Source organism: Bos indicus x Bos taurus, chromosome 8 (assembly GCF_003369695.1).
Source record: "Bos indicus x Bos taurus breed Angus x Brahman F1 hybrid chromosome 8, Bos_hybrid_MaternalHap_v2.0, whole genome shotgun sequence".
NCBI classification, from domain to species: domain Eukaryota; kingdom Metazoa; phylum Chordata; class Mammalia; order Artiodactyla; family Bovidae; genus Bos; species Bos indicus x Bos taurus.
The window spans coordinates 44,136,634-44,160,317 of record NC_040083.1 but is presented as its reverse complement, the minus strand read 5'-3'; the positions used below and the strand labels follow the sequence as shown (position 1 = coordinate 44,160,317).

General features: G+C 42.1%; 2 protein-coding genes across 9 annotated transcripts in view; both read right to left on the bottom strand.

Annotated features, from left to right (window-relative positions):
• Positions 1–3,361: 3,361 nt before the first annotated feature.
• LOC113897089 (forkhead box protein D4-like 1) lies at positions 3,362–5,328 on the bottom strand. 2 transcript variants are annotated; one of them, XM_027549413.1, is made up of 2 exons: positions 4,159–5,328; positions 3,963–4,093 (listed from the first exon to the last, which is right to left on the bottom strand). In XM_027549413.1, the coding sequence occupies exons 1-2, from the start codon at positions 5,243–5,245 to the stop codon at positions 3,963–3,965; spliced, it is 1,218 nt and encodes a 405-aa protein (XP_027405214.1). In that variant the 5' UTR covers positions 5,246–5,328. The 2 variants fall into 2 exon arrangements, with proteins under 2 accessions (XP_027405213.1, XP_027405214.1); XM_027549412.1 differs by having other exon boundaries at positions 3,362–5,328.
• Positions 5,329–11,696: 6,368 nt separating this feature from the next.
• Positions 11,697–23,684, bottom strand: part of LOC113897088 (COBW domain-containing protein 2) — a 52,235-nt gene continuing 40,247 nt past the window's right edge. For 3 of the 7 annotated variants that reach the window (XM_027549406.1, XM_027549410.1, XM_027549411.1), the window contains 4 exons: positions 21,714–21,782; positions 21,546–21,611; positions 19,314–19,443; positions 17,876–18,193 (listed from right to left, as the gene is read on the bottom strand). In XM_027549406.1, the coding sequence (XP_027405207.1) occupies positions 18,087–18,193; positions 19,314–19,443; positions 21,546–21,611; positions 21,714–21,782 (372 nt within the window). In that variant the 3' untranslated portion in view covers positions 17,876–18,086. Of the gene's footprint in view, positions 12,254–12,315; positions 13,821–17,875; positions 18,194–19,313; positions 19,444–21,511; positions 21,612–21,713; positions 21,783–23,684 lie in introns of those variants that run through there. The other 4 variants (XM_027549407.1, XM_027549408.1, XR_003512252.1 and 1 more) reach the window with 4 other exon arrangements.

Below are 23,684 nucleotides of genomic sequence, written 5' to 3'. Positions count from 1 at the left end.
ACGTGGGGCGTGCAGGCCACCAGCAGGCCCCCAGGCTAGTAGCCTTCGACCACCTCGGGGTCCAGTCCGCCCAATCCACAGACGCCCTCCTTCCTTCTCGGCGGGAGCCCCACCTGCACTCCTATTCCAGCCGGCTGGGGGTGACTGAGGGCTAGTCCTTCCTCAGCCCGGAGTCCCCACCCCTCATCGCCTCTCGCCAGGCCAGCCGCGCCCAAAAACCTGGGCACATCGGGGTCCCTTCCGCGCTGTCAGGATCCAGGGCCCCCGCGGAGCGCGAGGTGAAGCGCAGGGTCAAGATTCCGAAGAGGAACCGGGGCTTGGCTGGGCAGCGCCGGGCGTACCTCCACCTCCAAGATGGGCGGGCGGCTGGGGAGGAGGCAGCGGCTCCGAGACTGCAGGCGGACGGATGGGGTCCCGTTATCTACATGGAGGGTGCCTGGCTTCTTGGAGATCACAAGGGGAAAGAGCGAAAATCCTGCTGAAGAGGAAAAACTCACTGTAAGGACTCCTGGCTGACTCCTCACTGACGACCTTGGGTTAAACTAAGTCCTCTAGTTTGGCGTGGGCCGGGCATGGCCAGTGCCGGGCCGCGCCTTATCTTCCCTCCGCTCCGCCCAGGCGCTTCCTAGCTTCCTAGGGAAATGCAGAGCCCGGGCGCCGGGCTTGGGATGGCACGGCGCGTGCCCCTGGGGGCATCCGGCTCTTGAGGAAAGAAAGGCGCCTCCTGAGGCAAGGGGCCAGAGTCCAGGAGCCTGGATGTAGGCTCTAGGACCCGGGTCGCGTCAGCCTCTGAGGCCTACTCGAGGCCCAGATATTATAAGGTGACAGACGCCCATGCGGTTAGTAGTTGAGAAACCCGACAGAGCCCCGTACCACCGCCTAAGGTCCTCGGGCTAGTTTCTTAATTTCTCTAAATCCCAATTCCTTCTTTATATGACGGAGATTTCATTGTGTCGTCTTCATTGGGTGCTAGGAAGGTTAAAGGGAAATCCATTGCTCCGCAGACGAAGAGCAGGAGATCAGGATTAGCTACTATTGCTAATAATATTAGTGTTATTATTAGTGGGCTGGACCCAAGGGCTTGCCTGGTGGCTCAGTCAGTAAAGAATCTGCCTATAATGCAGGAGACTCGGGTTCGATCCCTGGGTCAGGAAGATCCCCTGGAGAAGGAAATGGCAACCCACTCCAGACAGAGGAGCCTGGCGGGCTACAGTCCATAGGGTCGCAGAGTCCGACACGACTTAGCGGTTACACCACCACCCCGGGGAAAGTGACTTTTCCTTGTTTTTTCTTCTGCCCTCGCCCTGGTCTCTCTGTGACTCCCAACTCCTTCTCACTGAGCTCCAGCCCTGGGGCTCCACTACCCCGGCAGCTCTGGACGCTTCCAGTCAGTCCTGTCTCAGAAGGGTAGCCTTGGGCCAAGGTCAGCCGCAGGCTGAACAGAAGCCCAGGCCCGGGAAGAGCCCTGATGCCCCTACAGAGACCCCGGAGCCGGACCTGGAACCAGAGGTGCGGCCTCGCGCTCAGCGCGTTCCAGAACCCGGCCTGGTCTGCTCACCGCGCAGAGCATGGCGCACCCTCCGCATGTTCCCGCCGCAGGCCGCCCCAGCCCAGGAACTGCGCCGCCATGAGGCCGGCCTGGGTGCGCCAGGCCGCCCAGCTCCGAGGGCTCGGGGTTGTGGGTGGGCCCTCTCTAGCAGCCGCACAGGCGCCGGTCCGGTCGGCGAGCCCAAGAAGGCCGGATCCCTCCGCGCGATCGCGGCTCTTCCTGCAGGTGACCCAAGCACCACGTTCGATAGGAGAAGAACGTTTAACTTACTCTTCCACAGAATCGAAGATTCGTCGTAGTAATTAGGCAATGAGGGGCCGGCTTGGGCCGGGCTCCGGGCTCCGCTGTTCTGGCCTGGGGCCGCGGGAAGGACGTAAGCTCTCATCTCCTGCGGGGCGCGCGGGAGAGACTCCGGTCGGCTTCTTTCGCGGCTGTGCCCCGCGCTCGGACGTTTGTTGCTCGTACAAATGAACGAATGTAGGCCTGGAGAGTTTTCGCACAAGGGGCAGAGGGAAATTGGAATGTGAACGGGTGAGTAGTTAGCATGAAATAGGTTCCCTTTATATTCTCGCTTGTTTCCAAGCACTTAGGTGACCCCGGACCCGCAAAATTTGCGAAAAGGATCTTAAAGCTGAGGTGATGAGGGAGAGGCAAACTGAGTTCAGGATTTGGCAAAGTCTACGGAGGGAGAAGGGGGAGTAGGGGTTTGGAGGATCGCCTGAAGGCCAAAAACAGGAGCAGACACAGTCAACTGGTGGTGTCTGCCTTGCGGGCGGAGGCTGCAGGTGTTGAGGGGAGGGCGAAATCGGAAGCAGAAACGCGTTTGGCGGCTATCAAGGTTGAGCGTGGGAACTTTCCAGAACACCCTCGGAACAAACTGTTGCAAACCGGGAGGAAGTGAAGATCTTAGGTACAGTGATGGGACGGAAATGAGAAGCTGGGGTAAAAACGGTCAATTACACGGCTCTAAAAACGTCTCTCTGTGTGTTCTCTTCCTCCTGGAAAGAGAAATTCATACTTGGGGCACGGTAGTAGACGAGGGGGAACCAGCTTACATTCACGGAGGAAATTCTTCCAAACCCGCAAGGAACACGATTCTTTTGAAACCTGAGCCCTGCGCAGGACCGCAAGAGCTGCAGGGTCTCTAGAAATTAGCTTTTTCTGGCGGGAGTATTTCTTGATGGACATCTTCGTTTTGTTTGCCTCCCTCCCTGAAACCGAACACAGTGAAACCTTCCTGGTAGCAAAGTCCTTTCAGATTTTTTTTTTTTTAACTTCTTTCTATTCTAAAGAAAGGGAATAGAAGTTTGTAGACGAGTTAGAAGTTTGTACAGAGAGTTTTCAAAACTGCAAATATCCAGGATCCGAATGCTTCGTTTGATATTTACCTTTTCTCTGGGCTCTAGTTTTTAAATTTCTATTTTTAAATTGCCTCTTATTTTTCCTGAATAAACTTTGACCACTATATTTAAGATTCACCTCATATCATCCTTCAGTTTATTTGGGAGAAAAATCAATGCTTTAGAAAGATGGAAAATAAATGGAGAATATATAATTAGATGACTCCAATTATTTTTATTTATAGATTTCATAAATACTAAATTCCACATTTTAAAAGCCAGGATTTTTTCAACTTCAAATATTCGCAAGTTTTACAAACCATTTTGAAAATAGATTTGTTTCTTATGTCCATAATGAATATGGATTATAAAACTAAATTGTTTCATTGAGAGGAAAGAACTAAGTTTTTTAAAAAGTTCTAAATTCCACTTGGAAGGCGAAATAACATAAAATAAACTATGTCGTGTAGTGATTCAGCACTTTATTTAGTCTGTACAGTTAGGTTTAATTTTAACACTGTTCCACGGAAGATGGCACATCAGACACACTGATAGGAAATAAATCCTCTGAAATTAAAATTCTACTCATTACACATCAATTTCAGGAAGACATAAAGGGCACAAGCATTCTGCACTGGACTTGGGAATAATAATTGCAGTTCCTAGGGAGTGAAGACGGGGGAAACATGTAGTGCATTGGACGATTTACTTTCTGCTTTTAACACCAGAACAAAACGCCCCACTCACGTTCATAGTTCCTCTGGAAATGTGCAAATCGGAAAAGCCTTGGAAATCAGGACTGGAGGCTGCAAAAGAAATGGCGAGGTGACGCTGACGCCATGCGAACCGAAATTTGTGGTTGCCTGGCTGCAGGATTCTGATACACACAAGCCTACTCCCGGCTGTGCAAAGTGAAGTGCGCCATGGCGAGGACAGGACGACCTCGGATGGCTCCGCCCTCCGGGTTGGCTCCCAGTCCGCCTCACTGAGTCAGCTCCGGGACAGGTGTAGGTACTATTCGAAAGGCCGGCGAGGTCCCCTCTCCGCCCGAAAGGGCGACCAGCGACGTCAGCCTAGAGCCCTCTGCTCCGGACTGACACCCCAGCAGCGCCGCGGTGGCGGACAGGTGACGGCCCAGCAGAGCGCCCTTGCTGGGAGCGCAGCCGCTGGTACAATCCTGATGCTGCTGCTTCAAAATTGTCCGGGCAGCGGATGCAGCGGCGGCGGCAGCGGATACGTGGAGCAAGGGGGCAGCGGCCTGAGGATGCAACAGGCACGACGAACGCTGCAGCAGGTGGCAGTAACCCCACGGGGTCGAGGGCAGACTCTGCGCGGCGCCTGCACCCGCTCCCGAGACCCCTTGCATGATACTCTCGATGCTGAAGGAGGTGCATCCGCCAGCTGGCCGCGACGCCGGCCCCTTGCTCTCTTCCCAAGGCTGGGAGTCTAACGTGGGCTGCAGCGCCGGAAGGGCGCCGGGGGTCCCCAGATCCGCGCCTTGCTCTTTCCTGGGAACCTCAGCGTAGGCCGGGGCGGAGAGCAGCAGGTAGCGGAGGGGGTGAGGATGAAGCAGCGCGCACGGGCGGCTCCCGGGGGTGGAGGCGGGATAGGCCCCAGTGACAGGCTGTGGCGGGGCCGCGGGCCCGAGCAGCATGCCCGGGTAGGGGCCGTGCAGGGCAGCGGGCGCAGCGGGCGGGGGGAAAGGGTGGTGCAGGTGGTCTCCGGGAGGTGGGTGATGGCGCTTGAAGCGCTTCCTGCGCCGAAGGAAGCTGCCGTTGTCGAACATGTCCTGGGAGGCGGGGTCCAGGCTCCAGTAGTTGCCCTTGCCGGGGTGTCCTGGCTCGCGGGGGATCTTGACGAAGCAGTCATTGAGGGAGAGGTTGTGGCGGATGCTATTCTGCCAGGCGGGGAACTTGCGGCGGTAATAAGGGAAGCGGCCACTGATGAAGGCACAGATGCCGCTGAGCGTGAGGCGCTTGTGCGGGCTCTGCAGAATGGCCATGGTGATGAGCGCGATGTAAGAGTAGGGGGGCTTCGCCGGCTGCGGGGCGTCTCGAGAGGCTGCTGCAGACCCCGTCGAAACCCCGAACTTGGGGCAGAATTCGGAAGAGTTGCTTGGGCTGCCGCTGCTCTCGGTGCCCTCTCCGGGAAGCGCGCCAGCGCCCCTCCGCGCCTCCTGCGGCTGCGGCTCGTGCAGAGGCTCTGGGAACCGCTGACTTCCCTCGGGTTCCTCATCTTCCTCCTCCTCTTCATCTTCCCCTTCTCCCAGGATATCGATCTCACCGTCTTCCCCATCGGAGCCCCGGAGACGGCGCGGAGGTGTGGGGCGAAGGCGCTCAGCTCTAGGCAAGTTCATGGAGGAGCAGGTTCTGCAGATGCCGGGGAGGCAGCGGCCGCTCCACCTGGCTCCGGGCTGGAAGCCTGTGTTGAGTGTTCCAAGAAGCGGAGGCGCTCGAGGTCCCCCTTGTAGATAGTGGTCTTTTACTTCTGCCGATTTGTCCTTTCCCACACCGTCCGGCAAAGATGCACTTTGCCTTTTATTGAAGTTTCTGGGTCCTTGTGTGATGGACTCTGCCGCCCCTCTTCAGAGCCTTTCTCACCCTACTTCAGAGCGCCCTTCCCTCCTCCCAACGCAGTGCAGTGATGAGGGTCCTTTGAGCATTACCCGACACAAGAGCCTTCAGCCTCCTCCTCCTTGCACCCACCCGCCAACATGGAAGGTGCTTCACTCAAGATCAACCGGCCAATCGGGCCGGGAGTTGCATAGACTCTGTTAACGCGCTTTGAAAACCTCTCAAATGAAAAAGCAGGGGCGGGGGGTGTAGGAAAATATGTACCCAACAATCTAAGGCCACATCCATATTCAAACCTGTCCCTTGAAGGATTAAAAATAAGCGGGAGAAGACACTGAAATGTATACGGTGTTTAACTGTAAAAGAATGTGTAACAATAAATGTTTTTGTTTCATGGTTAGTCACCCATTTTCATTGGTGGGTTCTGTCCTCCATAAGAGCTGAAATAAGGAGTTGAAATATTTTTAATGTTCTAACCACACTCCCCAGCTCAAGAGTGAAGTGTGAGAGTGTTGCCTTGTCCCTACTACCTCCTATCTCAGCTTCCCAAAATGTTCTCCATGACTCCAGTTTTCAGAAGACTGAAATATCCTGCCATGAAGCTGTGGAAGTTATCGGTGGAGAGAAAGCAGAAGGGCTAGAGAGAAGTCCCCTTCCAGCAGTGATTCTCAACTTCTTTGAACATTTAACCTCAGTATGAAATATATTTTATACCATGATCTTGCATACAGACTTATACAACTGTGATAAGTTTCATAAAACAGGTGATCATTGATTTGTTTTTAATGGCCATGACCAACTAAATTGTACCAACTAACTAGTACAAACCCAGTTGGAAATATCTTTTACCAAAATGGCTTGACAATTTCAAAGGATACACCCAGTCTGAGACTCAGTCTTTCTCTTCTTTAAAACAAGAACCAACATTAAGCACTTTTTACTGTAATAATAAATGATAATCTTGAAACTTAAATGAGGCAAAAGAGGGCAGCAGTTTTGGTGTCTTTAACTAAATCACCAGGTCATCATTCCCTACTCACACTGGAGAAACGAGATGACAGAGATGCTCTGTTTCAGTCACTTGCCATCCCTGGGAGTAACATGATTTTTAGATTGGCATCATTTAAATCATCCCAGAGAATAAAGTAGCAGTGCTCAGTGCAACTAAATTTAATGTGCATTATGGTAAAATACCAAGCAATAGTATATATTCATAATTTAATACCCCCCTCACCTTCAAAAATTTGAGGTGGCATCTAATAAAAATGCAGAATGAAAATATTGTGCTATGCCACTGTTACTGATAGATAGTAAATCTTCTATTAGAATTTGAAAAATGACGATTTTCAGCGAGAAATCAGAAGTCGGCTAATATAACCAAAAATAGCTTAAAGGAGTTAGTTTCTTTAGGATAAAATTTTGAAAACAGCTTTCTTACTAGTCTTTTTAAAGTTTTATCCTCTAAGTCTTCTCAGTTGTATGCAGTCTAAACTAGAACAAATAACAGAAGTTTTCAAGCTAACAGATTTGTGCTTGAATCCCAAATTAACCAATTACTACGTGTGTGACCTACTCAGCTAAGCTTCAGGAGGGCTGGGACAGGTGTCTTATTCAACCTTTGATTCCCTGATGCCTCCCCCTCAGCCCCCTGCAGGTAAGGCACTTTTCTCCATCAGCACAGGAATCCGATTACCTGGGAAAGGGAGCATTGTTAGTTTTCCTAGAGTCAACTTCTATGGGGATTGGGGTTATTTAAAAATGAAAGGAGAAAAATAAGGACACCCTTAAAAAAAAAAAAAAAAAAAACTATCCCCACTGATGAAAGTATGTTAAAGGGGGCACTGGGAAAGGAGAAAGAGCTCCCAATGGCCAGAACCAGGACAATCTGAGCAACAAAATAAAGTAGCACAAGCTTGTTAACCAAAGTATAAAAAATAGATTGAGTAAAGTAATACATGGGCAGAAGGAAGAAAGAATGTGTGCATGTTCAATTGTGTCTGATTCTTTGTGACCCTATGGACTGTAGTCTGCCAGGCTCCTCTGTCCATGGGATTTTCCAGGCAAGAGTACTAGAGTAGGTTGCCATTTCCTCCTCCAGGGGATCTTCTTAACCCAGGGACTGAACCTATGTCTCTGGTGTCTCCTGCATTGCAGGCAAATTCTTTATCTAGTACATGTGAGTAAAAACGCAAATCTCCCTTGCAGAAAAAATTCCAGATAAACTATGTAGATATTCCACCCTTTAGGAGATGGGGCATAACCACCCCCCCCCCCCAATCTTTTACTGTAGGCAGTGCACAATGACTTCCTGTCAAACAGAACCTCATGAAGTGGGGGTGGGGTGGGGAGAGAATAAGTTACCTTGGAGAAACCTAACAGAGGTTTCACCCAGGTGTTAGGTAAAAATGTCAACATCAACAATCACAAATCACACTGATAGTATGTACCCTTGATAATCAGGTAACAGTAACTGTAATGTGGTATCCTGAGTAAGATCCTGGAACAGAAAAAGGACATTAAGTACAAACTGCTGCTGCTAAGTCACTTCAGGCGTGTCCGACTCTGTGCGACCCCACAGATGGCAGCCCATCAGGCTCCCCCGTCCCTGGGATTCTCCAGGCAAGAACACTGGAGTGGGTTGCCATTGCCTTCTCCGAATACACTATCTAGGTTTGTCATAGTTATACTTCCAAGGAGCGTGAATCTTATAATTTTGTGGCTGCAGTCACCATCTGCATTGATTTTGGAGACCAAGAAAATGAAATTTGTCAGTTTCCACATTTCCCCCATCTATTTGCCATGAAGTGGTGCGACCTGAAGCCATGATATTCATTTTTGAAAGTTGAGTTTTAAGCCAGCTTTTTCACTCTCCTCTTTCACCTTCATCAAGAGGCTCTTTAGTTCCTCTTCACTTTCTGCCATTAAACTGCTATCATCTGTATATCTGAGGTTGTTGATATTTCTCCTGGCAATCTTGATTCCAGCTTGTGATTTACCCAGCCTGGCATTTTGCATGATTTACTCTGCATGTAAGTTAAATATGCAGGGTGACAATATACAGCATTAACGTACTCCATTCCCAATTTTGAACTAGTCCGCTGCGCCATGCCCAACAGGCAAAGGCTTTAGCAGAAGCAGTTTTTTTTTTGGAATTCTCTTGCTTTTTCTAGGATCCAGTGTATGTTGGCAATTTGATCTCTGGTTCCTCTGCCTTTTCTAAATCTAGCTTGTATATCTTGTACCACAACTTTTTATCCATTATTCTGTCAACAGATATCTAGGTTCCTTCCATATCCTGGCTATTGTATATGGTGTGTTCCTGAAAGGCAGGCACACCACACCCACAAGGCCACACAAGGAAGCTCCTAAGTACAAACTAAGGATATCCAAATAAACTATCACTTCAGTTCAGTCGCTCGGGTGTGCCTGACTCTGCGATCCCATGACTGCAGCATGCCAGGCTTCCCTATCCATCACCAACTCCTGGAGCTTGCTCAAACTCATGGCTATCAAGTAAGTGATACCATCCAACCATCTCATCCTCTGTCATTCTCTTCTCCTCCTGCCTTCAAATTTCCCAGCATCAGGATCTTTTCCAATGAGTCAGTTCTTCACATCAAGTGACCAAAGTACTGGAGTGTCAGCTTCAGCATCAGTCCTTCCAATGAACATTCAGGACTGATTTCTTTTAGGATGGACTGGTTGGATCTCCTTGCAATCCAAGGGACTCTTAAGAATCTTCCCCAGCACTACAGTTCAAAAGCATCAATTCTTTGTTGCTCAGCTTTCTTTATAGTCCAACTCTCACATCCATACATGACTACTGGAAAAAAAAATGAGTTTGACTAGACCAACTTTTGCTGGTAAAGTAATGTCTCTGCTTTTTAATATGCTGTCTAGGTTAGTCATAGCTTTTCTTCCAAGGAGCGTCTTTTAATTTCATGGCTGCAGTCACCATCTGCAGTGATTTTGGAGCCCCCCAAAATAAAGTCTCTGTTTCCACTGTTCCCCCATCTATTTGCCATGATCTTAGTTTTTTGCATGTTGAATTTTAAGCCAACTTTTTCACTCTCCTCTTTCACTTTCATCCAGAGGCTCTTTAGTTCCTCTTCACTTTCTGACATGGGGTGGTGTCATCTGCATATCCGAGGTTATTGATATTTCTTCCAGCAATCTTGATTACAGCTTCTGCTTCATCCAGCCTGGAATTTCGCAGGATGTACTCTGCATATAAGTTAAATAAGCAGGGGTGACAATATACAGCCTTGACCTACTCCTTTCCCAATTTGGAACCAATCTGTTGTTCCATGTCCAGTTCTAACTGTTGCCTGTTGCCCTACATACAGATTTATCAGGAGGCAGGTAAGGTGGTCTGGTATTCCCTTCTCTTTAAGAAATTTCCACAGTTTCTTGTGATCTACACAAAGGCTTTGGTATAATCAATAAAGCAGAAGTAGATGCTTTTTCTGGAATTCTCTTGCTTTTTCTATGTGCCAACAGATGTTGGCAATCTGATCTCTGATTCCTCTGCCTTTTCTAAATCCAGCTTGTACATCTGGAAGTTCACAGCTCACATACTGTTGAAGTCTGGCTTGGAGAATTGTGAGCATTACTTTGCTAGCATGTGAGATGAATGTAATTGTGTGGTAGTCTGAACATTCTTTGGCATTGCCTTTCTTTGGGATTGGAATGAAAACTGACCTTTTCCAGTCCTGTGGCCACTGCTGAGTTTTCCAAATTTGCTGGCATATCGAGTGCACCACTTTCACAGCATCACCTTTTAGAATTTGAAATAGGTCATCTGGAATTCCATTACCTCCACTATCTTTGTTCATAGTGATGCTTCCTAAGGCCCACTTGATTTCACATTCCAGGATGTCTGGCTCTAGGTGAGTGATCACACCATCCTGGTTATCTGGGTCATGAAGATTTTTTTGTATAGTTCTTCTATGTATTTTTGCCACCTCTTCTTAATATCTTCTGCTTCTGTTAGGTCCATACAATTTCTGTCCTTTAGTGTGCCCATCTTTGCATGAAATGTTCCCTTGGTATCTCTAATCTTCTTGAAGAGATCTCTAGTCTTTCCCATTCTATTATTTTCCTCAATTTCTTTGCCTTGATCACTGAGGAAGGCTTTCTTATCTCTCCTTGCCATTCTTTGGAACTCTGCATTCAAATGGGTCTTTCCTTTTCTCCTTTGCCTTTAGCTTCTCTTCTTTTCTCAGCTATTTCTAAGGCTTCTTCAGACAATCATTTTTCCTTTTTGCATTTTTCGTGGTGATGGTCTTGATCATTGCTTCCTGTACAATGTCACGAACCTCTGTCCATAGTTCTTCAGGCACTCTATCAGATCTAATCCCTTGAGTCTGTCACTTCCACTGTATAGACATAAAGGACTTGATTTAGGTCATACCTAAATGGTCTAGTGGTTTTCCCTACTTTCTTCAATTTAAGTTTGAACTTGGCAATAAGGAGTTCATGATCTGAGCCACAGTCAGCATCTGGTCTTATTTTTGCTGACTGTATAGAGCCTCTCCGTCTGTGGCTGCAAAGAATAGAATTAATCTGATTTCGGTATTGACCATCTGGTGATGTCCATGTGTAGAGTCTTCTCTTGTGTTGCTGAGAGTTTGCTATGACCAGTGTGTTCTCTTGGCAAAACTCTGTTAACCTTTGCCCTGCTTCATTTTGTACTCCAAGGCCAAATTTGCCTGTTACTCCAGGTATCTCTGGACTTCCTACTTTTGCATTCCAGTCCCCTATAATGAAAAGGACATCTTTTTTGGGTGTTAGTTTTAGAAGGTCTTGTAGGTCTTCACAGAACTGTTCAAATTCAGCTTCTTCAGCATTACTGGTTGGAGCATAGACGGATTACTGCGATATTGAATGGTTAGCCTTGGAAACGAACAGAGATCATTCTGTCATTTTTTTTTTTTTTTGGACTTTGGTTAATAATAATGTAACAATATTGGTTCACTAATTGTAAGAAATGTACCATACTACTGCCAGCTGTTAATTGTGTGAGTATAAGGGGTGGGGGGTAGATATGGGCATTCCCTTCTACTCTTTGCTCTGCTCAATTTTTCTGTAAATCTAAAGTTGTTCAGAAAATTATAGTTTATTAAAAAAGTAAACATGAGGAAAGAGGACTAGCAGCCAAAAAACAGAAACTCAAATGTCCATCAACTGATGAGTAGAACAAAATGTGGTCTATAGAATTTTATTCAGCAATAAAAAGAAACAAAATGTTGATCCATGCTACAACATGGATGAACCTTGAAAACATTATGGTAAGTGAAAGGAGTCTGAATGGGCAAACCTATTGGGACAGAAAGTAGATGAGTGGTTGCTGGGAAATAGGGGCAGGGGAAATGGAGAGTAACTGGTAACAGATACAGAGTCTGAGAGCTATGAAAATGTTCTGGAACTAGATAGTTGTAATGGTTTCTCCTTTACCTGGGGATATACTAAAGCCAAGAATTGTATACTTCAAAGGGTAAGTTTTCTGTGAATTATATCTAAATAAAATTGATGTACAAAATAATGTTGTTTAGTTGTTCAGTTGTGTCAGTGGCTCTTTGTGACCCAGTGGATTGTAGCCCGCCAGATTCCTCTGTCCACGGGATTTCTCAGGCAATCCCACTAGAGTGGGGAAGCCATTTCCTCCTTCGGGGATCTTCTTAACCCAGAGACTGAACCCATGTCTCCTGCATTGCGGATTCACTTCTTTCAATATCACCTCCATGTCTCCTCCACAGGTGGATTCTTTACCACTGAACCACCTAGGAAGCCTATACAAAATACATCAATGTAAAAAATAAAGAGCTGTATCAATGAAAGGAAAATAACTGAGTTCTTTGGAAACAGAAATCAAGTTTATTATGGCAAGTAATTCTTGAAGGGAAAAAAAAAACATGGGCGAGGTGACTCTTTGTCCCATCCGATTCTTTAGTGTTGCCTCACTTTGTGCTCATGAAACACTGCAAGATTACTTCTTTCCTAACACTGAATAGGCTTTTTTCTTAACACTGAATAGGCTTTTTTCCTGAACAAATCTATCAGGGCTTCACAAACACCATCCATCCTACTTTGAAAAACCAACCTTTCTAAACTACAATACAGAAAAGACAGATATCTAATTTCTCTCTATTTCACTATGAAAATTAAAGGCAATTTGGTTATTGAAAGTTACGGTTGATTCTAATATTAGGACATTCTGAGAAAAAACAAATCTTGTTCTCCTTTCTCATCACAGTAGGCCAAGCTGCTAGACATTCAAAGACAGAATTCACTTCTTTCAACATCACCTCCACATTGTATGGCATTCCTAGAACTGGGAAAGGCCTTTCAAAGCAATCTAAAAGTACAGGTTTCCACCTATACTACTAATCCAAAGGAGATATTTATTCAATTTGTAGCCAGCAACCAAGCCCACAGATGTTTAAAAGCCTTTTAGCTTTATTTTGCTGGTAATTCCCTTCAAACTTCATAATCTAGGAATTAGAGACCCTTTCAATCCCTGGTCTTCCCTCACCTCTGGAATGACTCTTCCTCCAGCTATCTTAAATTCAGTACCCATGTTCTTGCCCTTTCACTAAAAGCTGGAAAAGGCCTAGGAAAGAACCATTTGTTTTAAGAAGTTGTGCAGAACCTTGAATATTTATCAAATCTTGCTGGAAAAGGAGAATTCACATTTACTGAAACTCTATATTCAGAGTGCTTTAAATATAATCCCTGGAACAATTCAGAGAGATTTGCATTTTATCTTCATTTTATGAATAAGGGAGCAAGGGCTCTGAGAGATTTGGTAATTTATCCTATATTACTCAGTAAACTATAAAGTTACAAATGAGCTATGCCTAAATCATGATTATCATTACCCTGAAATCATAATACCCTGAACATTTTCTATGGGTAGCAGAATAGCGGCCCATGTTATTAATTTGTTAGTTAGATTTCCATTATAAAAATAAAACCTCTTGAAGATATAGACTGACGGCTCCAAAGCCCTCTGAAGCACAGGTTAAACTGGTAATGTCTCTGATGAATGAAAAATTTCACTTTGGGAAAAATAAGAACAAAGAACAGAACAATGTATTTAAAATAACATATAAATAACATAAAAATACAGTAAAAAAAAATTAAATTAAAACAGATGTCAGTCCATCCAGAAAGGCAAAGGTTAAAATGTGTTAGGTAGGTTTGGAAAAATGGGTACTTTCATATACACCTGTATCACAGCAGAAAGGTATAGCCAGTTGGGAAGGCAATTTATCTATCAGTATCTATTAAGAACTTTAAACGTGCATATCCTGGAAGCCAGTGATTCCACTCTTACGCATCTCTTCTGGAGAAACACTGTCACATAAAAACAAAGAGGCACACATAATGTTCACTGCGGCACTGTTTTCAATGTCAAAAACAGGAAACAATTAGTTCATTTACCACAGCAATCAACCACATCACTTGTCCAGCTCAAAACCCATCAGCCACTTCCCAGGGCTTTCAGAATAATCCAAATGTTTTCCTCTTTACACCAAATCTTTTTCGCAGAAGCAAAAGGCCTGGCCCTGGCTTACAACTCCAATCCCATCCCATACCTATCTCATACCTGGCTTTCTAACCTTTCACCACCCTCAACTTCTTCATGGTTTTCCAGCATGCTACACTGGTTCCCACATAAAGGCTGTCTCTACTACTTGCTCCCTCTGTGTAGAAACTGCTCCCTGACTTTGCATGAATGACTCCTTTTAACTCTATTCTCAACTTAAAAGCCACCTCTGGCAACCTGGATGAATCTTGAGGGTACTATGCTAAGTGAAATAAGTTACAGAAAGACAAACACTGTAGGATTTCACTCATATGTGGAATATAAAAAACAGACATAATAAATAAACGAGCGAAACAAACCAAACAAAATGAACACATGGATGCAAACAGCAGAGCAATGGTACCAGAGGCGAAGGGGATCAGCTGTATGGGGAAAGATGGAAATCAAATTTCTGGTGGTGAGCACACTGCAGTGTATACAGAAGTGAAAATACAATGTATGCACGAACCTAATACAATGTGAAAGGCGAATTTCACCTCAATTTAAGAAATAATTTTTTTTAAAAATATGACAATTCTCCCGAATTATACTATAGAAACGCAATCCCAGTTAAAATCCTACCAGGCTTTTTGAAGAAACTGACAAGTTAATGACAAAATTTATATTGAAAACAAAAATATCTAAAATAGCTATAACAACTCTGAAAAAAGAAAAAAAAAGAACAAGCTTAGATTATTTACACTACCTAATTTCACAATTTCAGTTCAGTTGCTCAGTCGTGTCTGACTCTTTGCAACCCCATGAATCACAGCACCACCAGGCCTCCCTGTCCAACTCCCGGAGTTTACCCAAACTGATGTCCATCGAGTCGGTGATGCCATCCAGCTATATCATCCTCTGTCCTCCCCTTCTACTCCTGCCCCCAATCCCTCCCAGCATCAAGGTCTTTTCCAATGAGTCAATTCTTCGCATGAGGTGGCCTAAGTACTGGAGTTTCAGCTTCAGCATTAGTCCTTCCAATGAACACCCAGGACTGATCTCCTTTAGGATGGACTGGTTGGACCTCCTTGCAGTCCAAGGGACTCTCAAGAGTCTTCTCCAACACCACAATTCAAAAGCATCAATTCTTCGGTGCTCAGCTTTCTTCAAAGTCCAACTCTCACATCCATACATGACTACTGGAAAAACCATACCTTGACTAGATGGACCTTTGTTGGCAAAGTAATATCTCTGCTTTTGAATATGCTATCTAGGTTGGTCATAACTTTCCTTCCAAGGAGTAAGCATCTTTTAATTTCATGGCTGCAATCACCATCTACAGTAATTTTGGAGCCCCAAAAAATAAAGTCTGACACTGTTTCCCCATCTACTTCCCATGAAGTGATGGGACCAGATGCCATGATCTTCGTTTTCTGAATGTTGAGCTTTAAGCCATTTTTTTCACTCTCCTCTTTCACCTTCATCAAGAAGTTTTTTAGTTCCTCTTCACTTTCTGCCATAAGGGTGGTGTCATCTGCATATCTGAGGTTATTCATATTTCTCCTGGCAATCTTGATTCCAGCTTGTGCTTCTTCCAGCCCAGCATTTCTCATGATGTACTCTTCTGCTGCTGCTGCTGCTGCTGCTGCTAAGTCGCTTCAGTCGTGTCCGACTCTGTGCGACCCCATAGACGGCAGCCCACCAGGCTCCCCTGTCCCTGGGATTCTCCAGGCAAGAACACTGGAGTGGGTTGCCATTTCCTTCTCCAATGTATGAAAGTGAAAAGTGGAAGTGAAGTCGCCCAGTCGTGTCCGACTCCTAGCGACCCCATGGACTGCAGCCTACCAGGCTCCTCCGTCCATGGGATTTGCCAGGCAAGAGTACTGGAGTGGGTTGACAATAAGCAGGGTGACAATATACAGCCTTGATGTGCTCCTTTTCCTATTTGGAACCAGTCTGTTGTTCTATGTCCAGTTCTAACTGTTGCTTCTTGACCTGCATACAGGTTTCTCAAGAGGCAGGTCAGGTAGTCTGGTATTCCCATCTCTTTTAGAATTTTCCACAGTTTATTGTGATGCACAGAGTGAAAGGCTTTGGCATAGTCAATAAAGCAGAAATAGACTTACTCTAAGGCTAAAGTTACCAGGACAGTGTACCATAAAAAAAAAAAAAAAGACAATGATTCAAGCTGTTTGAAATATATTCTCAATAAAATAACATACCTTCTTTTTCTCATATTTTCTAACAAGCTTAATAATTTTTTTAATTTTTATTCTTCAGCATTTCAGAACATCATTCTGATTTAAAAAATTTTTTTATTTATTTATTTTTGGCTATGCTGGGTCTTCATTGATGTATGCAGGCTTTCTCTAGTTGCAGTGAGTTGGGGTGGCTTATTGTGGTGGTTTCTCTTGTTGCGGAGCACAGGCTCTTAGAGCCCACAGGCTTCAGCAGTGGCACATGGGCTCAGTAGCTATGGTGCATGGGCCCAGCTGCCCATGGCATGTAGAATCTTCCTAGACCAGGAACTGAACCCAGGTTCCCTGCATGGGCAGGCAGATTCCTAACCACTGGAGCACCATGGAAGTCTCATTGTGATTTTTAAAATTTATTTTTAATTAGAACATAATTGCTTTACATTTTGAGAACTTCATTGTACGTTTCCTGAACCTTCATGTCATATATGGTAGTAGTTATGGAATAACTCAGTTTCATCTTCTTTCTCCTTTGAATGTTTCCTAAAATGTTTCTCTTTGTTCCTCCTCTCAATGAATTTGTTAATTCATAACATGTTTGAACTCAAGTATTAACTTAAATAAATTCTATATCCCTTTGGTGCAATGGGGAAAAAAAAGACAATGAATCAAAATAATGTCCACGGAAACACACACACACACGTACACACAGGTGATTTTTAGCAAAGGTGCAAAAAGCTTATTCAAAGGGGAAAAGAGTTTTCAAGACATAACAATAGAATAATTAACTTGAGATGGATTGTGGTACTAAATGTGAAGAGCTAAAATTATTAAGTTCCTAAAAGAAAACATAGGAAAGATCTTTGTGATCCTAAGATTATCAAAAAGTTCTGAAACAGGTATGCATATGCTCAGTCATTTTGACAGTCTTCTAATATTTAACAACCATTAACTCTTCTTTAAATCTCATCTCATGCCTTTCTCTTACTATCTGAATATAGTTATGCTGACCTGGCCTTCAGAAGGAATAGGAGAAAAGTAATCCAATATATACTTACTTACACACCTACTATTTATATAAAGACTGTTAAATTATCAGAAGTTTTCTGTAATTATATTTAAAGTACCCTGTCACTTTTTAGTTTACATTGAAAAATAAAGAAGTTCAAAAAACCCAAGATGGATTTAATACCAGCAGTAAAATCAACTCTAAAATTAAAAGTTCTATAATTGAAATCTTTGAAATATATTTCAAAGTGAATGGCTGAATTTCCATTACAGTGACTACCAGTAAGGCTTAGAATCTGACTCTAAGAATAAGAGAGAGTCTCAAATAATTTCTTTGACTCAGAAATTACAAGTAATTTCTTACAAGTCTCTACCATAATAAAGCTCTTATTTCCCTTAATAAAACAGTGACATATTTGTTTTTAAAAATTTTTGCTATTATCAATAAAATTACATCCAAGCAATCAGCTGAAGTTCTAAGGGAAAATGATAATGTTGAAATAAGTTTTACCATTAAAAAAATTATTTTTAATTGGAGGATGATTGCATTACAGTATTGTGTTGGTTGCTGGCATATATCAACATGATACCACTATTATTATTAAAATTTTCATGGATGAGAATTTCAGCATATGTAAACTCCAAAATAAGTTTGCAAATCATCTGTCTACAAAAAAACAGTCATAGGAAATTACATTTTATTGAATGAATGCCAAGGGTTTTATATTACTGATTTACTGTATTTATGTGACTCTATAAAATAAATACTATTTTAAAGGATACACTGTAATTCATAAGAAAAGTAATGCAAAAAATAGATGCTTGAAGTACATCCAACAAGAAACTTATTCTCACTTTTATCATCCAGTCCTTTTGGCGATACTTCTAGTGTTATGGACAAACTTGATCTTCTTGGAAATGTGTTGTCCATCGCTTTTCTGTTTCAGTCACAGTAGCTATAAATAGTTGTTTAAGAATATCCTTATCTAAATTCCTGCCTGTAAACAGAACAAAATATGGTATGATTATATTATGCTTATTAAAATGACACAGTTTACATATCAAGTCTAGACCATTAAATGCTTGATAATCTTGAGAAATTTATGAAAACAATAGTAATTAGTGAGTCCTTCCTTAACTTTCTAATTAAGTCCCTGAAAACCAAGCTGACATTTGGATTAATCACTTTTCTAAAAATATTTGAGCTTCCCTGGTGGCTCAGAGGGTAAAGTGTTTGCCTGCAATGCAGGTAGACCTGGGTTCGATCCTGAAGAGTAAAGGGCAGGACTTCTCTGATGATCCACTGGTTAAGAATCCGCCTGCCAATGCAGGGCACACAGATTCAATCCTCCTTCACAAGATCCCACATGCTGCAAAGCAACTAAGCCTACAAGTCACAACTACTGAGCCAGTGCTCTACAGTCTGTGAGCCACAGTGACTGAAGCCCACTCGTCTAGAGCCCATATTCCAAAACAAGAAAAGCCACCACAGTGAGAAGTCCACTCACCGCAACTACAGAGCAGCCCCTACTTGCCACAACTAGAGAAAGACCACATGCAGCAACAAAGACTCAGTGCAATCAAAAATAAATAAGTAAATCAGCTCTGCTTTCTACTAAAAAAAAAGCAAAGGAATTAATAAGTTCTTATGATGATATCACATAATTAGCACAAATACGTTAACCACAAGCTTATCTGAATTTACAAAAGAAGTTAAGACTGGCTAACACTGCTTAGGTAGCACATTATATCCCTCTCTCCATTTTTTAAAAAAATATTTATTTGTTCATTTATTTGGCTGTACTAGGTCTTAGTTGTGGCGTGCAGGAACTCTTAGCTGTGGCACATGGGATCTAGTTTTCTGATCACGGTTTGAGAGTGCAGAGTCTTAACCACTGGACCACCAGGGAAGTCCCTAATTTTTTTTTTTTTTGCTTTAGAAATTTAACTGTCTATAAGGGAAAACTATTTGAAAAAAAAAAAGATATGTATGTACATATATATATATATATATACACACACACATTACTTTGCTGAATTACTTTGTCGTATGCCTAAAAATAACACAACATTGTAAATCAACTATATTTCAATTAAAAAAAGTTAACTGTTACTTACCAATAAGGACCAATCGGTTTGTTCTCTCACTGTCGTCTTCCCAGTTCACTGGTGTCTCCTCCAGATCATATAGCTCATGGACACCCTGGACAATCACTTGTTGCGGTTTGTCTTTGATTGACACTAGCCCCTGCTCAGAGGAGAACAGCCAATCAGCCACAGTTTGAATTTAAAAGCAGAAATTGAGCACCAATGTTAATGCATTAATTATCCCTATTTCTTTTTAAAATACATAATCATAAAGAACATATTGTTAAAATTCCTTAATTCCAGTTATTTGTGCATTAAAGTTTCCTAAGGCCTCCAATTTTTAAAACATGTTTCCACATAATTTTTTTTAAAAACCCCTATTTCTACTGATAAAGTTAATATATGTATTAAGATGTGTATTCAGTGTTATCACAATGAAAAACTGAAACAACTAAATGATAAAACATGTTAGGTATCAAATTCTACCTATTATTCTACTTTTAAGGACTTTATACTTATTTCCATTTTAGTAGGAAAATTTGAGACATTAAAGGATTTTGATGATAATATGTTTTTGAATGAGTTGCATTAAATGAAGTAGATAATGATGAAATAAAGGAAAAGAAAAACTATTGTTACTTATCTGAATAAAATCCACTTTATATTGATTTGTAGAAATAAAGAGCAAATTATCTAATAAACTGGCTCCTATGGGAATGATACAATTTCTCTGAAATAATATTTATTATACATATTTATTATAAAATAATACAATACTGAAAAATATTAAGAGACAAACCACTGTCATTACCACCTCACAATTCCTGTGTATTTTTGGTAATATTCATGTATTTTAGGTGTATGTTCTTCCAGTTTCCTTTACTTGTGCCGTTTCGTTTTCTACTTTTTATTTTTATTATTATTTTTTTTTCGTTTTCTACTTTTTAAAGTTGAGTTTCAATACGTAAGAATAAACATTTTGAAAATAATTACCTAAGCATTAATCTTATATAAAGTCTTTGAAGTATCAGCTGTTACTAGAGTTCACATTTTAAACATACTGATTATTACAAGACTAATACTTTGTAAGAGCAAAGAGAAGGAACTCTATGAAGAGAAAGGCTGTGTTGTCTCAGATGCCCCAGTGTTGCTGTGATGAGAGGAAGGCCAAAAGGAGAACCAAAGAAAGGAAGAACTAGAGAAAATGTCACATATCTAAGAACAAGATCTAAACTGGGATGGTGCAGAATGAGCCACTGAACTCTCTACAGAGTGGTATACATGACTGCTTAATTCTAGGTAACCACCCTATACTCACTAGGGATAAAAGCAGTTACAGAATGAAATATGATCTTTCAATTAGGATCATAGAATGCAGATTGGGACAGAATCACGGAGAAGCAGCAGACCTGGCTTAGTTCCTCTGCGTGGGAATGATCTGGGAGTACACTGGGATTCACCTGTGTTCCTTTGCAGTGCCAAACCCAGGTAGAGCCTGCACAGGAGGTAAAGAAATCTAAATACTTTCCCTGTCACTCTAGTGACCCCAGGAAGTTGGCTGCTAACCAGAGAATCTAGTTACTAACAGTAATGATAATAAATAGCATTAATAAAACCCTAAGCACATTTCTGAAAACAGAAGACTGCTCATTGGTTAAGCACACAGCCTAGAACACACAGCTCCCTGGAAAAAACACCTGTGTGACATAATAAAGTCAGATAAACATGAATGGATTTCCAAACATAGAGCAAGAATTCTTTTAGTCCTTCATAACTTTGTTGCACAGTATATCAGATGTTTAGTGTCTGCTAAATGCACCACGAAGCATAAGGTTCGGCTGTGGCAAGCTTTCCTCTGTTAATGAAGCTCTCTCAGAAACAGTAACACGAGAAAACATTCCATTTTCTCTGACTGACCACAAGTTGTATGCCAAAGGGAGGGAAATTTCAACAAGTCAAGCTCATTAGCCAGATAACTGCTCAGAGCGCCTGGAGTAGAGAGCAAGGGGGGATGTTCCAAGGCATGCAGCCTGTTTAGCTCAGCACCCGGTGAAGCTGTGCAAATAAACCATGCTCTTACGCAACTATGCAATGACTTTCAAGGCTTCTTTTCAGAAATGGAAATAAGGAAAAATGAAAACACACAAAGGTTATTTGAACTAAACCTAGCGCTTGTGTTTTTGACTAACTATGGGGCTCTTTTGTAGCAGCCAAGACAGTGACTTTACCCGAAAGTATGAAACCGTAAACTGTGTACCACACCTTCAGTCGTATGACCTCCATGCAGGCGTCATCCCTGTTCCTCACATTCTTTTCCCACAGAAGATTCTGTATCAAGTGACATATTTTAATAAGATCAACCACTGCTCAGAAGAACAGCTACATGGCAAAACAATTGATAAATCATTAATAAGTTAAAAGTGCATTCACCTGAATATAAACATTTAGACTTTCTTCCTCTGCATTTCCTGGTACTTCAAATGTGACTGTAATAATACTCTGTAAATCAAGAGACAGTCAATAATGATTTTTAAAATAATAATGTCAATCTATTTTTTTTTTTAAATCACAAGTTTCAAGATGAAAAGTAAGGAAACATTCATGGACATATGTGTTGCCTTAACAATTGTATTAGGTATAACTTTTTCACCATAATTGTTGATTTCTGATATCAGCAACTCCACGTTCTATATTCTGTAGCTAGTCAATGGTTTAGTATTTACACAGAGAAACTCTTATGAAAAGATACTCATTGTTTAATGCATTCTTTACAAGATTCTCAGCACTACAGGGAAGGTTAATATAAAGAGTGTATCAGCTATGCACTAAATAAGGCACGTTTGTCTGAGTCATTTTATTTCATCTCATCATTTACTCATGACAACAAACTGTGGATTAAAGAGAATGATTTCCATTTTATAAATTGGGAAGGATGAGGCTCAGAAAAAATAAACTACCCAGAGCCAGGAATAAAACTCAAATGCAAAGGTTCTCTGGGAAATATAAACACAAATTGAAAGATTCAGTTTATCTCTGACTGAACATGTTCCAAAAGAAGAAGAGTTCCAAGAGATGAGAATGAGTTTTAGAAGGTTGACATTAACATTTATAGAATGTTAACTTTGAGATTTATTTTTTCTCCTGATCTTGATAAATCTCTCACTGACCACTCTAAGCAATCAGAAGCTTAAGATTTCCTCTAACTGAGCACATAATTAAAATCCAAACCTCCATTTGCCACAGTAACCCAAAATTCTAAAATTAATGATAAAAATACACAAGAGCTAAGCATAACACAACAAAAGCACAAACCCCATCTTGGAGAATAAGATGCTCAAGCCAAGCTTTAAAACAGACAGAAAGAATACACCAATATACAGCACTGCATAACTGCCTAGAAACACATATCTTAACATTACAAATCACACCTAAAAATCCATACAGAAATGTACAGCAAATCATAAAGCATATCAAAATACACAGCAAAAGATTGCCAAATGAAACATAATTTGTTAATTTCAAAAGACAGCAGTAATTTAACCTTTAAAAATGCTTAATATGCATCTTATTCAAGTTGGATAACTTGGCTTTTAATGTTGGGAATGTCTCAATATAGGACTCAATACTGTATCAGGAATGATTTTTGCTTTTGGCAAGTTAGAGACATGATGGTATTTCTAAAGAATACAATTAACTCCAATGTGAAATTTCTAAAAAAGGTTTTAAAAACTATGACAATGCATCATGGGACTTGAGGGAGAGAGACATTTTAGAACCAGATGTTTTTCTGTACCAATAAACTCTTCTCATATTAGACAAATCCTAAGAAGATGAGGTGGCTCAGTGGTAAAGAATCCACCTGCCAATACAGGTTCAATCCCTGGCTCATGAAGATTCCCTGGAGAAGCAAACAGCAATTCACTCCAGTATTCTTGCCTGGAAAGAATACTGGACAGAGGAGCCTGGTGGGCTACAGTTCATGGGTCGCAAAAGAGTCAGATAGACATAGCAATTAAACAACAATAAAGAAGATGAAACCCATAAATGTGCAGTGCAGAAGATGAGGGTCACAACTCAAGAGTTCACCCCTGGCTCTATTAATAAGTATACATAGATTGACACCTGGGTTTTCTCATCTACCTTTCCCTGTTCAAACCCAGTTCCTCTTTATCAGAATGAACAAGAAATCCATGAAAAACGAATGCATTAAACATCATTCAGGGATAAAACTTTAATGACATACATAATATGTTCTAGGTATTACCCATTTCAGACTTTTTCCAGTTTATTTTGAATCTAAAATTAACTCTCCTTTTCCTGTACACAGAAAGAAGGAGAAAACTGAAGCAGTAATTCAGAAGACTAAAGCAAAATAAGGTACTGTCCCTAAAATAAAAAATA